Here is a 12,761-nt window from a genome sequence, read left to right on the forward strand (position 1 = left end):
TTCCTGTTTAGGCACGTGCGTCATCACGGCGTCACGTTGCGTCAGGAGGCACGAGAACCAGATCGGTTTGATAATGATGATTATGATGTTGCGTCTTGTTTTAAAGCTGATAACATTATTATCAGCACATCATTTGAAATATAGAAACAATAACTTCCACAGATTTTTATTTTTTTTACCTTTTATTTATCTTTCATAATACACTATCTTTCTATAACAAAATATGTTGGGGAATGTGATGCAGTTTTTTTAGTGTGATGAGAAAAGCAAAGACATGAGGGTAAACTCACATTTTGTGTCAATCATGTTGAGCAAGGCAATTAGCATTAGCCCCTTATGTTTGCATGATCCAGCAAGTAATGCAACCTCCATACGAATCACTTAGCATTCAGCTCTTGATATTTAGTGATACAATTACGATCTTGGCGGCCAACAATGGCAAACAACTGAAGTGACTTCGATAGCCTCTAAGCTAGGTTGTTGTCTGTGACACAGTCCAGCGTGTCTGTCTATTTAATGTAGGATGATGCAGGGGGGAGGAGCTTCACAACACGCCAGAGATGAGGGATATTGCTAAAGGAACAAATAAACATTTGTATAATATGAGTTATGGACACAGAGGTGGGCCACACGGCGGTGTAGTGGTTAGCACTCTCGCCTTGCAGCGAGAAGACCCGGGTTCGAGCCCCGGTTGGAACAAGGGCCTTTCTGCATGGAGTTTGCATGTTCTCCCCGTGTGTGCGTGGGTTCTCTCCGGGTTCTCCGGCTTCCTCCCACAGTCCAAAAAACATGCAATGTGGGGATTAGGTGAATTGGACACTCTAAATTGACCATAGGAGTGAGTGTGAGAGTGAATGGTTGTTTGTCTCTATCTGTGTGTGTGTGGCCCTGCGATGGACTGGCGAACTGTCCAGGGTGTACCCCGCCTATCGCCCCATGTAGCTGAGATTGGCACAGCACCCCCCGCGACCCTCTGGTGGAGGATAAAGCGGTTAGATGATGACTGACTGACTGACTGACACAGAGGTGTGTGTGTGTGTGTGTGTGTGTGTGGAAATGAGAGAAACAGCACATTGTTTGTATAAACAAAAAAAAATACACAAATGTTAACATAATTAATGTTATTTGACATCTGCTCCTGTTTATGGGCGTCAAGCCACTCCACTAATGGTGCGTTCCAGTTGTAGTCGAAAGTCAGAATTTCAGTTTCAACTGGAATGTCCCCTCTGATCAGCGTTCCAACTCGCAACATCACAAAACCTGACACAGGATTCCACGGCGGCTGCCACTCGTGTCAATAATAAAAACTCATGTGGCTACACTGTGTGAGCCAAATAAACAGCTATTGCTAACAACAGCTAGCCCGAGATAAGTCTGTGTCCATGCTTTCTCCCGTCTTCTCAACTCAGGGATGACGTCACTTCCAATTCCGATGTAATAAAAAACTTGTTTAGGGAGGTTACATTTTTTGTCCTTAATGTGCTGAGTGTTACTTTTCTAAGTTGCATAAGGGTTAATGTGTTTTTTTACTGTATTCTGAATCCTGAGGTGCAATTTGTCGTGGACTCGGTGTGAAAAGGCTTTTGTGGAGTTTTGTAACCTGTGCCAAGTCCAGCTGGAGCTCTGTTACCTAGGCAACGGTGAGATAACACCTTAGAAAAATTCCCTGTAGACCAGAGCATTTTTTGTAGAGAAGAGTTTTTTGGGGGAAAAAAAATTGTGACACAGTTTAAGAGCCTATATATGCTAAGTCACTAACGCTCGTGGCTAACATTAAGCTTGGTTAAAACAGCAGCGTCTTATAGCAACAACAACAACAAAAAGACGTATCAGCGGCAACACCGGGTCAGGAAGAAGAGGATACAATTCACATTCTTAATACACATGACATTAGACTCTTATTATGAAAATACCTCTACATGCGATTACAACCACGGCGTGTCAGCAAACCTGATGATTACGTGGTGTAATCATGGTGGTGTGTGTGAGGTCAGAGCAGGGGCGGAGCAAGTGAACACACATACACACATGAAGCTCATATATGAAGAGAATATGGAAGACCAAACACAGAGCTAAAGTAATATAGTGAATGAGTTAATAAACAATATTATAATACACATTTCCCTTGCTTTTCACACCAAGTCCCACTATATATGTGCTGTATATACATGAAAATATAATCATTTTACCAGAAGTCACATGACATGTTGGAATATACCGTTTTGTAGGAGCCAACAATTTACTGCATGTTTTCGTACAGTGGGAAGAAGCCAGAGAAAACTCCATGCAGGAAGGCCCTTATTCCAACTAGGTCGCAAACCCGGGTTCTCTTGCTGCAAGGGCAAAGAGTGCTAACCACTACACCAACTGTGTGGCCCCCATCATAAATTTAACATTAAAATGTCAAAGTAATCAGAGGTTAGAGCTACATCCGTACTACTCTGTTTTTAATTTGAAAACTCAAAAATTCTGCTCTGGATCCGCCTCTCGTCCTCTTTACCCCAGTATGTTCAAGTCTCAACAACAGAGAATTATACAAAACGCATACATTATATAACCCAGCAGATGGCAGTGCTGTGTCATAAACGTTGTCTACACTGATAATTTATACATTTTGTTTTGTACTGTTGGTGAAAACTCTCATACACTCTTGGTAAAAAAAAAGCAGCAGCTGTTCTGAGTTCTGTTCTGTTGTTTTTAAAACAGTGACACTACATCAAAAATAATGTTGTTGGTCATATGTGGCATATCCCAGGCTGTGTTATCTCTCCAAGGGAAATATCATCAACATGACGTATATATAAACTATTACAGCTTTCATATGTGTTAAATTGAGGAAATTGGTATTAGTTATAATGCTGAAATTAATATTTTTTTCATGATCAGGTTTGATTTTGATAAAAAAAAATCTATTTCATGAAAAATAAAAACCTGATTAGGGAGGTTACATTTTTTGTCCTTAAGGTGCTGAGTGTTACTTTTTTTAAGTTGCATAAGGGTTAACGTGTTGTTTTCTTTACTGTATCGGGAATCCTGAGGTGTGATTTGTTGTGGACTCAGTGTGAAAAGGCTTTAAGGCACAAAAAACATAAAAGTAACAATCACAAGAAGAAACATTTCGTTGTCAGTCGATTCTGAGTCCTGGTGATATTACACAAAGAGAAACAAAAGGTCCAAAATGGCAAAAAGAAAGTCACTTTCACAGTGTGATGCTCTGGGCAACAAGTTTCTGTGTTTATCGACTTTGTAGAAAAGAGAGGGGAAACAATGCAGGAGTCTCCACTCAACTGAAGAGAAACAGGTTCAGACCTAAAGCTCCCAAAACCAGGACCAGGAGTCTGGACTCTGAACAAAAACAAAACAAAGATCTTCACATATTCAGCCAAGAGGTTTAAGAATTGGCAGACAAACTGCTCCTGCCTGATGAGCGGTCAGTCCATTCTGAGGAGTTTGCGACCTCGATGGGGTCAATCTGAGGAAAGACCACGAAACACAACCTCTGGCCCACGTATGTCGCCCTCTCTGCAGGGAAACAGAAGTCACAAATCAACCAAGTGAGTGTGAGACAAGCTGCAGGTCGAGAGCCCACGTCAAAACTCACCAATTCAATTCAGCAAAAACCTAAGACATAAGTAAATGAAGTGAGTGGAGCTGAGGCATTTTTTAGGACAGGTGAACGATGTTGAGGACAGGTGAACAATGAGGACAGGTGAACGATGTTGAGGACAGGTGAACGATGAGGACAGGTGAGCGATGAAGACAGGTGAGCGATGAGGACAGGTGAACAATGAGGACAGGTGAGCGATGAGGACAGGTGAACAATATGGACAGGTGAATGATGAGGACAGGTGAGCGATGAGGACAACAATGAGTGAATGATGAGGACGGTGATGAGGAGGACAGGTGAACGATGAGGACAGGTGAATGATGAGGACAGGTGAATGATGATGAGGACAGGTGAATCGGTGTTAATTAAGGGCCGTGATTTGTGACCTTTGACCCATTATGACTGATTTTGTCAGCACTTTAATTTGTTTTGTTTTTTAGTTTTGCCTTTAATTAAAAACAATTCATTTGAAATTAACTAAGTACATTTTAAACAAGCTGCTTTTTTTTAAACTTGAGTACATTTTAAACCAGTACTTGTACTTGCACTGAAGTAAAATGTTATTAAAAAAAAATGGTGGTACTTTTACTTGAGTACTTGAGATTTCAGTATTCTCTCCACCTCTGACTGAAACTCACCGATGAAGTTGTAGATACACTTTGGTTTTTCTTTCCAGTGGACACCCAGGAAGTACACAGGTACACCAGTGAGCATAATGACCAGTCCGACACCACAAACCACCGGCTCAGAGTAAAGACTGAAGCCCAGCAGCAGCGCCCAGAACATCAGGTAACACACAGGAACCAGCAGGTTCACCTGGTATACAAAAATAAAACACACTTATTTCTTCTTCTGGTAATGCCGAGCATGTGATGCCTCTGAACCCGTGATGCCGCTCACCTTGATGGGTCGGTAAAGGCTGGGTTTCTTCCAGCGGTAGAACAGCAGACCTGCGATTGTGACGCCGTACGACAGGTAGTTGATGAAGGAGACATAGTTGATGAGGTTGTGTGTTTCTCCGATGCAGAGGATCACGATGGTGGCAGCGCACTGAAAAAACATGGCAGCGTGGTCCACATTAAAGGGGAATTCCGGTATTTTTGGACCTGCGCCCTCGTACACACCCACATTTATAAACATTGGGCCCAGGTTGAAACATTTGGGTTCAAACACTGTAGAACATTTTTTCTCATAAGCGGAAAAAACACAAGCATGTCAACACAAGAAACGTCTACATACGCAGACCAGCAGAGCAGGGATTGGTGTACAGTTCTTGTAGTGGATCATGGCCAGCAGGCTGGGCAGGTGACCTTCTCTGGCACCTGAGAAACACAACCTGTGAACACAGACACCACACGGACCATCAGGGGCCACGATGGATTCGGAGTGGGAGGAGGCGGGGGGCGGGGCTCACCTGGAGGAAGTGAACAGGTAACCGTTGATCCCCCCAAAGGTGGACAGAGCGACAGAGATGGGCATGATGACGGAGAACATTCCCAGGAGCTTCTCTCCGAACGTCTGAACAGTGAGAGAACAGAGAATCAGTGGACGACACAGTTTTCTGTTGGCGTTCGCTTCATCTCGTCAAGAGGTCATCTCCTCGTGGACATTCGCACAGTCACCAGCTGAAGGCTGAGGACTCACCTCCAAAGACCAGCGTGTAGGATCTAGTGGCATCTAGTGGTGAAGCAACATATGGCAAACAAGTGGAACAAACAATATTTTGCCTCTCACTCCTCAACCAAATGTATGAGGAACTACCACCGGTAAGTGTGATTTAAGATGTGTCTCCATTTTCTCCCTTTGTACAAAAAGAGAAGCCAAAATATCTCAAGAATTAGTGCAGCCATCTTGTTTTGGTAATGTCGTCAATGCCAGAGTAAAGTCGTTGTATCGAGGTTCCACCCCCTACATTCACTGACCAATCATAAGTGACTTTCAGCTGTCAGTCATGACCTTGCAGCCTATTTCTTCTATTATTATTCACTAATTTAAACGTTCAGATATTGGCTTTAAAATGAATTGACTAAAATAGGCTGAAAGAGCTGCTATGACCTTGACAATAAAGAGAATACAAAATATTCTGTTCATTTCACTACAGAAGAGACTCAAGGACTGCAGTTGGGCATTCTTATTTTGTATATTGTAATTCTTATTTAGGCCACAAGGGGCAGGAGTTTTTTAAGACTATGAAAGTACATTTCTCTTCCTGATGATTTATATTTCACTCAGTGTGCATAGCTAGTTTAGATCAATGCTAATTAGATATCTTAGATAGATGCTAGTTAGTTAGCATAGCTGAATTGGATAGATCAATGCTAGTTAGTAAATAGACACACATACATAAGATATACACATATCTATGCTGCTGTTTGTATAATTGAGATTGTTGTATAAACACGTGATAACCAATTGAGAACTGTCCTGTTTAAATCTAAACATGTATACAACTGTTGAAAAGCATTACATATCTTATTATTATTATTATTATTATTGTTATAAATCTGCTCCTGGTCTCGCTCTGTCCCTCAGACGCTGCACATCTTTCAGTCTGTTAAAAGGAGTTTCTTCCTCTCGCTGAAGCCGAGTGGACATCTTTACTGACAACAGCAGCAGCGCTCGTTGATTCACGCTCGTTACTCACTACAGCCACAGCGTTGGACGACAGCAGCTCGTCGGGCGACATGGAGGAGAAGTAGGCGATGTTGGTGAGCGTGTACACAAACGTCACCAATGGAATGGAAATGTAGATGGCACGAGGTAGATTCCTAAACCGAGGGTCACACACGCCGTGTACACACACACACGACACCACAAAACAAAAACAAATCAAAACAAACAAAAATTTAAATAAAAAAGACGCTTTTCATTTTCATGTCAAACATCAACATTTTCAATGAGAAGAAAGAAAAGTTTTACTATAGATGGATGCTCGTTAACTAGGACAGACAGACAGACGCTTGCTTAAATAGATATATGCTAGTTAGCTATCATAGCTTACATTACATGTCATTTAGCAGATGCTCTTATCCAAAGCGACTTACAATGGAATTGAGTACAATCAGCCAGGGGTGGAGTCGAACTTGCGACCACTGCGACCATGATGTCTTTCGCACACAGGGTACTGGTCTTTACCACTGAGCACTCCACCCCCCTGCTAGCTACTTTATATGGATACTAGTTACTGTAGCTAGGATAGATAGACAGTCTGCCTAGCTTAGGTAAGACATGTGTTAGTTAGCTTTCATAGCCAGATTAGACATATGCTAGTTAGCTGGCATAGCTAGTTTAGATGCTAGTTAGCTCAGTTTAGTTTTTTTCTCTTCTGATGCCTCGTGTTTGTTGTGAACCAATTGTGTGAACTCTGTCTTACTATGTTCACTGTCCTGAGATAATTTGGTGCTATACAAATAAAAAATGGATTCAAATTGAAAATTGAAAAACAGCTGTATGATGAGTCACTCAACAGAAGAGTGGACGTGAACCAGCTGCAGATAAAATACACAACAATAGAAAGAAAACCATGGGGATGAAGATGAGCTCTGAGGGGCCGCGGTGCAGCAGGAATATTCACCGTCTGGGTTCAACCACCTCTTCTGTCACATAGTTGAGAAAGTTCCAGCCGCTGAAGGCGAACGAGGCCTGAAGGAAAGCCAGAGCGATCTGTCCGACCGTCGGCGTCTTCTCCAGAGAGAAGGCCACCTGAGGAGTCAGAGCCTCGTAGTTCCCTGAGGAAAAACACACACGGCAGAGAAGGTTTTGTTGTTTGTTGGTTAAACCTCAGGGGGCAGTGAGGTTTAACAGAGTTACCGTTGAAGATCTGGACCAGGCCAACCACAATGATAAGACCCAGAGCCATCAGTTTCCCCACAGTGAAGATGTCCTGGATCCTGGTGGCCCAACGAACACTGGAGCAGTTCACCCACGTCAGCAGCACTGAGACACAAAGCAAACGTAGATAAACAGGCGTCTAATCCCATTGAATTACATTTACTTATGAATGATGAGGACAGGTGAACGATGAGGACAGGTGAATGATGAGGTGAACGATGATGGGGTGAATGATGTTGAGGACAGGTGAACGATGGGGACATGTGAACGATGAGTCCCCATCGTTCACCTGTCCTCATCGTTCACATGTCCTCATCGTTCACCTGTCCTTCACTTGTCCTCAGGTGAACGATGAGGACAAGTGAACGATGAGGACAGGTGAACGATGAGGTCAGGTGAACAATGAGGAGGTGAACAGGTGAAATGATGAGGACAGGTGAATGATGATGAGGACAGGTCAATGATGAGGACAATAAACGATGATGAGGAGAACGATGATGAGGATAGGTGAGTGATGAGGACAGGTGAGTGATAAGGACAGGTGAGTGATAAGGACAGGTGAGTGATAAGGATAGGATCACTAATGGAAAAGCAAAAAAAAAAACAAGCTCTGCTGGAAGTGTTTTGTGGAAAAGTGCCACAAGTGAGGAGTGCACCAACCAACCAGACTTGACAGAGGACTTCAGCGTTGTTTGGCCCTGAGCTGACATGACTCAGGTCTTTGTTGTCGCTGCCTAATTACCCGGTGCCGAGTACCTGCACTGTTAATTCAGCACACAGCGAGTGATGAACGTCCTGACGACAGCGTGTGATTCCCTCTCCTCTGACGCCATCCATCGTTCACACTCATTTTTAAGAGCTGGACGCTAAAGAAACGTGAGCAGTGCCCGCCCTCCTCTGGACAGGATGGGGGTGCGATGGGAGGGCGGGGGGTGGGGGGGGGGTTTGCCACGTTTGTTCCCATTTTACAGCGGAAGTGTTTTGTGTTGTGGCTGTGACAGCTCGTCTTTGTGCCGTAGAGCAAGGCTGCGGTGAGAGAGAGCGGGGCAAAGCTGGTGACAATGATGGACGAGGTGAAACAATCGTGCCCTCCCTCACTCACCCGTTTCCCACATTCCGGCCTCCCATGGCAACCATCCACCCCCGTATCACCGCTCGCCAACTAGAACACCACACACCAGAGCAGGGATATGATACACATGTATTTAAAAGGAGCATTTCACCCGTTTACATAGACGACTCAGCCTCGGTCGTCCCAGTTCGTACAACTACAACTCCCTTATTCACACTAACTCACCCCCACATGACCACCCACTATCACCTCAGCCACCTTTTTCTGTATTCTGCATTTTAAAACTCTGGTATTCATTTTTAAACTCCATTCAAATTAGTGTTCAAATTATATAATAATATAATAATATCGTCACTTATCTTCTTATTTAAGATGTAAAGTCATTGTAAGGTCAGGCCTGCATTTGGACAGTGAGAACAGTAGGAGGCTGGGGGTGGGGCCGGGGGTGGGGGGCAGGTTGTGGGTTAGATTCCCGGCTTTACAAAAGGCTCATCTCATTAAGCGTACACCAAAGATTATGTTTACATCATCGTCTCACTGTTAGACAGATTTTTCTATTATACTATTATATAATATTATATACTATTATATTATATTATATCATATTATATACTATTATATTATATTATATACTATTATATATACATTATGGCATCATAATGACATCTTACAATATATGTTCACATCTTTATCTCACTGTCAGACAGACTTTTTTCCAGGAAACTGAAGTGTGTAAACCGCTCACTCTCCCACACCAAAGTCCATAGAGAAAATCATTGATTTTAACGTCACACACACACACACACACACACACACACACACACAGGAGTTGTTGATCCACTGCTGCCTCCATCACTAAGTCTTATTTTTCAGAATTTGGTATTTGAAATCCACACTGACCACACGAGGCAGCAGTAGACCAGCGGCTCCTGTGTCCGCACGAGCTAAAATCACTGATTTTCTCTATGGACTTTGGTGTGGGAGAGTGAGTGGATTAGTAAGTGAAACAAACTCCAGTTTCCAGCTGAAATAAGTTTGTCTCACAGTGAGATAAAGCAGTGAACATATACTTTAAATACAGTAGACAATATCAGCATTAAATAATCTTTTCCATATTGTTTCATGTTAAATGAGTATTTTCCTTTGCCTCTGTTCCATCACAAGCAAACTACACAAACCACATCCTGCACTCGTCCTGCACTCGTCCTGCACTCGTCCGTCCTCCTGGGACGCCGGACATTTTCCACTGCAGTCATTAACTTCACACGTGACCACTTCCCTTGTAGCAGAGGCCGTGTTGTGATGACGATGACATTTTACTGACTCACTGTATCACATGATGATGGACAAAGTCTCTGAGTTCAGAAAGTAAATGTGGTGAAGTGTGCGTTAGGTTTGGGGCGTGCGTGGAAGCATACCAGGGCCTGAAGTTACACACTACAGCTTTAATGGGCGGCGAGGTCACTCACGGAGACACGTGGCCGAGAGCATCCTCGTCGCCATGTACGGAGGGACGCAGTTTGGGAAGACGGGCTGCAGGACGTAGCTAGAGAAGGTGAGGGCGATGACCGCCAGCGTGGTCGGATACATGATGAGGACGGCGCTCCACAACAGCAGAAACCTGCACCGGGAGAAAGAGGGAGGAAACAATCACCTTTAACGTCTTTACAGACAGACAGATGGATAGACGGACGGACAGACAGACAGACAGACAGACGATGAACAGACAGAACGAGACAGACGGACGGACAGGCATTGGGCGACAGACAGATGGACGGGCAGATAGACAGACGGAAGGCGGATGGGCAGACGGGTAACAGACAGATGGAGCAGACAGACAGACAGAACAGACATGATACAGCAGGCGGATAGGCGGACATCACGACAGCATCTAGTGGACGGACACGCAGACGGACAGACAGACAGCAGGCGGATAGACAGGCGGACAGACGAGGCGGACAGGCGGGCCGGACAGACAGACGGAATGGAGCAGATGGACAGACAGACAGATGGACGAACGGCCGGGCAGATGGAATACAGACGGAGACAGATGGACGACAGACAGGCCAGACAGGCGGATAGACGGGACGAACAGACAGACAGACAGATAGACAGGCGGACAGACAGGCGGACAGGCGGACGGACGACAGATGGACAGACAGACAGACAGACAGATAGACAGATGGACGGAGCAGACAGATGGACGAACAGATGAACAGATAGACAGATGGAGCAGACAGACAGACAAGGCAGACGGACAGACGAAGCATTTGCGACGACAGACCTGACGGGCATGGAGACAGCAGATAGACGACAGAGACAGACAGACAGACGGCAGACAGACAGACAGACAGACAGACGGACAGACGGATAGACAGACGGATAGACAGACAGACAGATAGACAGACAGACAGACAGATAGACAGACAGACAGACAGACAGACAGACGGACAGACAGACAGACGGACGGACAGACAGATGGACAGACGGACAGACAGACGGATAGACAGAAGGACGGGCAGATAGACAGATGGACAGACGACAGAGCGGGTAGACAGACGGACGGACAGACGGATAGGCAGACAGAATAGGCACAGATGAACAGACAGACAGATGAAAGACAGACAACAGATAGACAGAGGATAGGCAGACACAGACAGACAGACGGATGACAGAGGACGGCAGACGGACAGGCGGACGGGCAGAGACAGACAGACAGGCAGACAGATATTAGATAGATAGATAGAGGGATAGGCAGACAGACAGACAGATAGACAGACAGATAGAAAGACAGAAGAACAGATAGACAGGGGATAGGAGACAGACGGACAGAAAGATAGACAGACAGACAGACAGACAGATCGGATAGGCAGACAGACAGAAAGATAGACAGAGAGACAGACAGACGGATAGATAGATAGATAGACGGACTGACAGACAGACAGACAGACAGACGGACGGACAGACGGACGGACGCATGTCTGCGTTCCTCACCCCATCAGACCACCAAAGATCTCCGTCACGTAGGAGTAGTCTCCTCCAGACTTGGGGATGGTGACGCCCAGCTCAGCGTAGCATAGTGAGCCTAAAGCTGCGATGCATCCTCCCAGTAACCAGACCACCAACGCCAAACCCACGGAGCCCGAGTGCTCCAGCACGCCCTTCGGAGAGATGAAGATCCCAGAGCCAATGATGTTTCCTGAGGAAGGGGCACAGGTGGGTGTCAGGACAGGTGAGGATTTTATCCATCCTGGACAGATGGCCTGTCCCTCGCAGGGACACACACAGAGACAACCATTCACTCTCATTTAAAGTGTCCAGTTGACCTGCATGGTTCAGGACTGTGGCAGGAAACGCAGAAAGGCCCTTGTTATAGCCGGGGGCTCAAACCCGGGTCTTCTTGCAGTCAAGAGTGCCAACCACTTTACCACCCGCGAGGCCCCGTCGTTTTATCACAACACACTGTCACGTCGTTTTTTCATGGCTTCACAGCTCCTCCTCAAAGTGGGCGGAGTCGTCATAGCAAAGCGACGTGGTTTTTAATACGTTACATTCCATTACATGTCATTTCGCTTTTATCCAGAGCCACTTACATAAGGAAGAGCTTCAAGTAAACCAAACTAAGGGCTCGTCATAAGTGCTTTTTTGTCTGACGTCTTCTTAGTCTTTGCAGTGACGACTCCGCCCACGATGAGGAGGAGCTACAGTCATGGAAAACCATTTACACGAGCGCGTTCATCTAAGTCAGCTTCAGTGTTGAATGTTTGCATTCATACTCGTCTTGATGACCCCTCTCTGACCCCTGCTTTACACTACACTTGTGCCATTCACCCATTCACGTCACACACACACACACACACACACACACACAGCTCATCTACGTGCAGCGCTTCTTCAAACACACATGGCTTTCATTCACATTCACACGCAGCCAGCACAGCTGTCAGGAGCAACTAGCTGAGCCAGGAATCAAACCTTTCACCCTCTTTCGTTTGAAAGGCGGCTCGCTCTACCACTGATCCACCGTTGCCCGTAAAGATCCAGTGTGCAAGAACTGGTGAAATCAGTTGGTGCGACTGAAGACTGTAATAAAGTGTGACTAGGAACTACGGTGGCCTTCACAGACCAAAGAGTCCTGACAGGTTTGTCCATTCAGGCTCCTGTAGACTCAAAACTCTGTCATTATATACTTTTATACTTACTTATTTACACTCACTCACATACACACACACACTCACACACACACACACA

At 45.2% G+C, this 12,761-nt stretch overlaps 1 protein-coding gene across 1 annotated transcript; it reads right to left on the minus strand.

Annotated features, from left to right (window-relative positions):
• Positions 1 to 1,498: 1,498 nt before the first annotated feature.
• LOC122762480 (asc-type amino acid transporter 1-like) lies at positions 1,499 to 11,718 on the minus strand. The gene is made up of 10 exons (XM_044017683.1): positions 11,505 to 11,718; positions 9,980 to 10,131; positions 7,418 to 7,543; positions 7,182 to 7,335; positions 6,252 to 6,375; positions 5,022 to 5,125; positions 4,847 to 4,943; positions 4,508 to 4,657; positions 4,246 to 4,423; positions 1,499 to 3,522 (listed from the first exon to the last, which is right to left on the minus strand). The coding sequence occupies exons 1-10, from the start codon at positions 11,507 to 11,509 to the stop codon at positions 3,392 to 3,394; spliced, it is 1,221 nt and encodes a 406-aa protein (XP_043873618.1). The 5' UTR covers positions 11,510 to 11,718; the 3' UTR covers positions 1,499 to 3,391.
• Positions 11,719 to 12,761: the final 1,043 nt, after the last annotated feature.

This window comes from Solea senegalensis, unplaced genomic scaffold (assembly GCF_019176455.1).
Source record: "Solea senegalensis isolate Sse05_10M unplaced genomic scaffold, IFAPA_SoseM_1 scf7180000015701, whole genome shotgun sequence".
Lineage (NCBI taxonomy): Eukaryota > Metazoa > Chordata > Actinopteri > Pleuronectiformes > Soleidae > Solea > Solea senegalensis.

Coding starts and splice junctions, on each gene's coding strand:
- LOC122762480 (XM_044017683.1), bottom strand. Junction 6,376..7,181: donor GAGGTGGTTGAACCCAGACG/GTGAATATTCCT, acceptor CCCTCGGTTTAG/GAATCTACCTCGTGCCATCT. Junction 4,424..4,507: donor GCCTTTACCGACCCATCAAG/GTGAGCGGCATC, acceptor TTTGTATACCAG/GTGAACCTGCTGGTTCCTGT.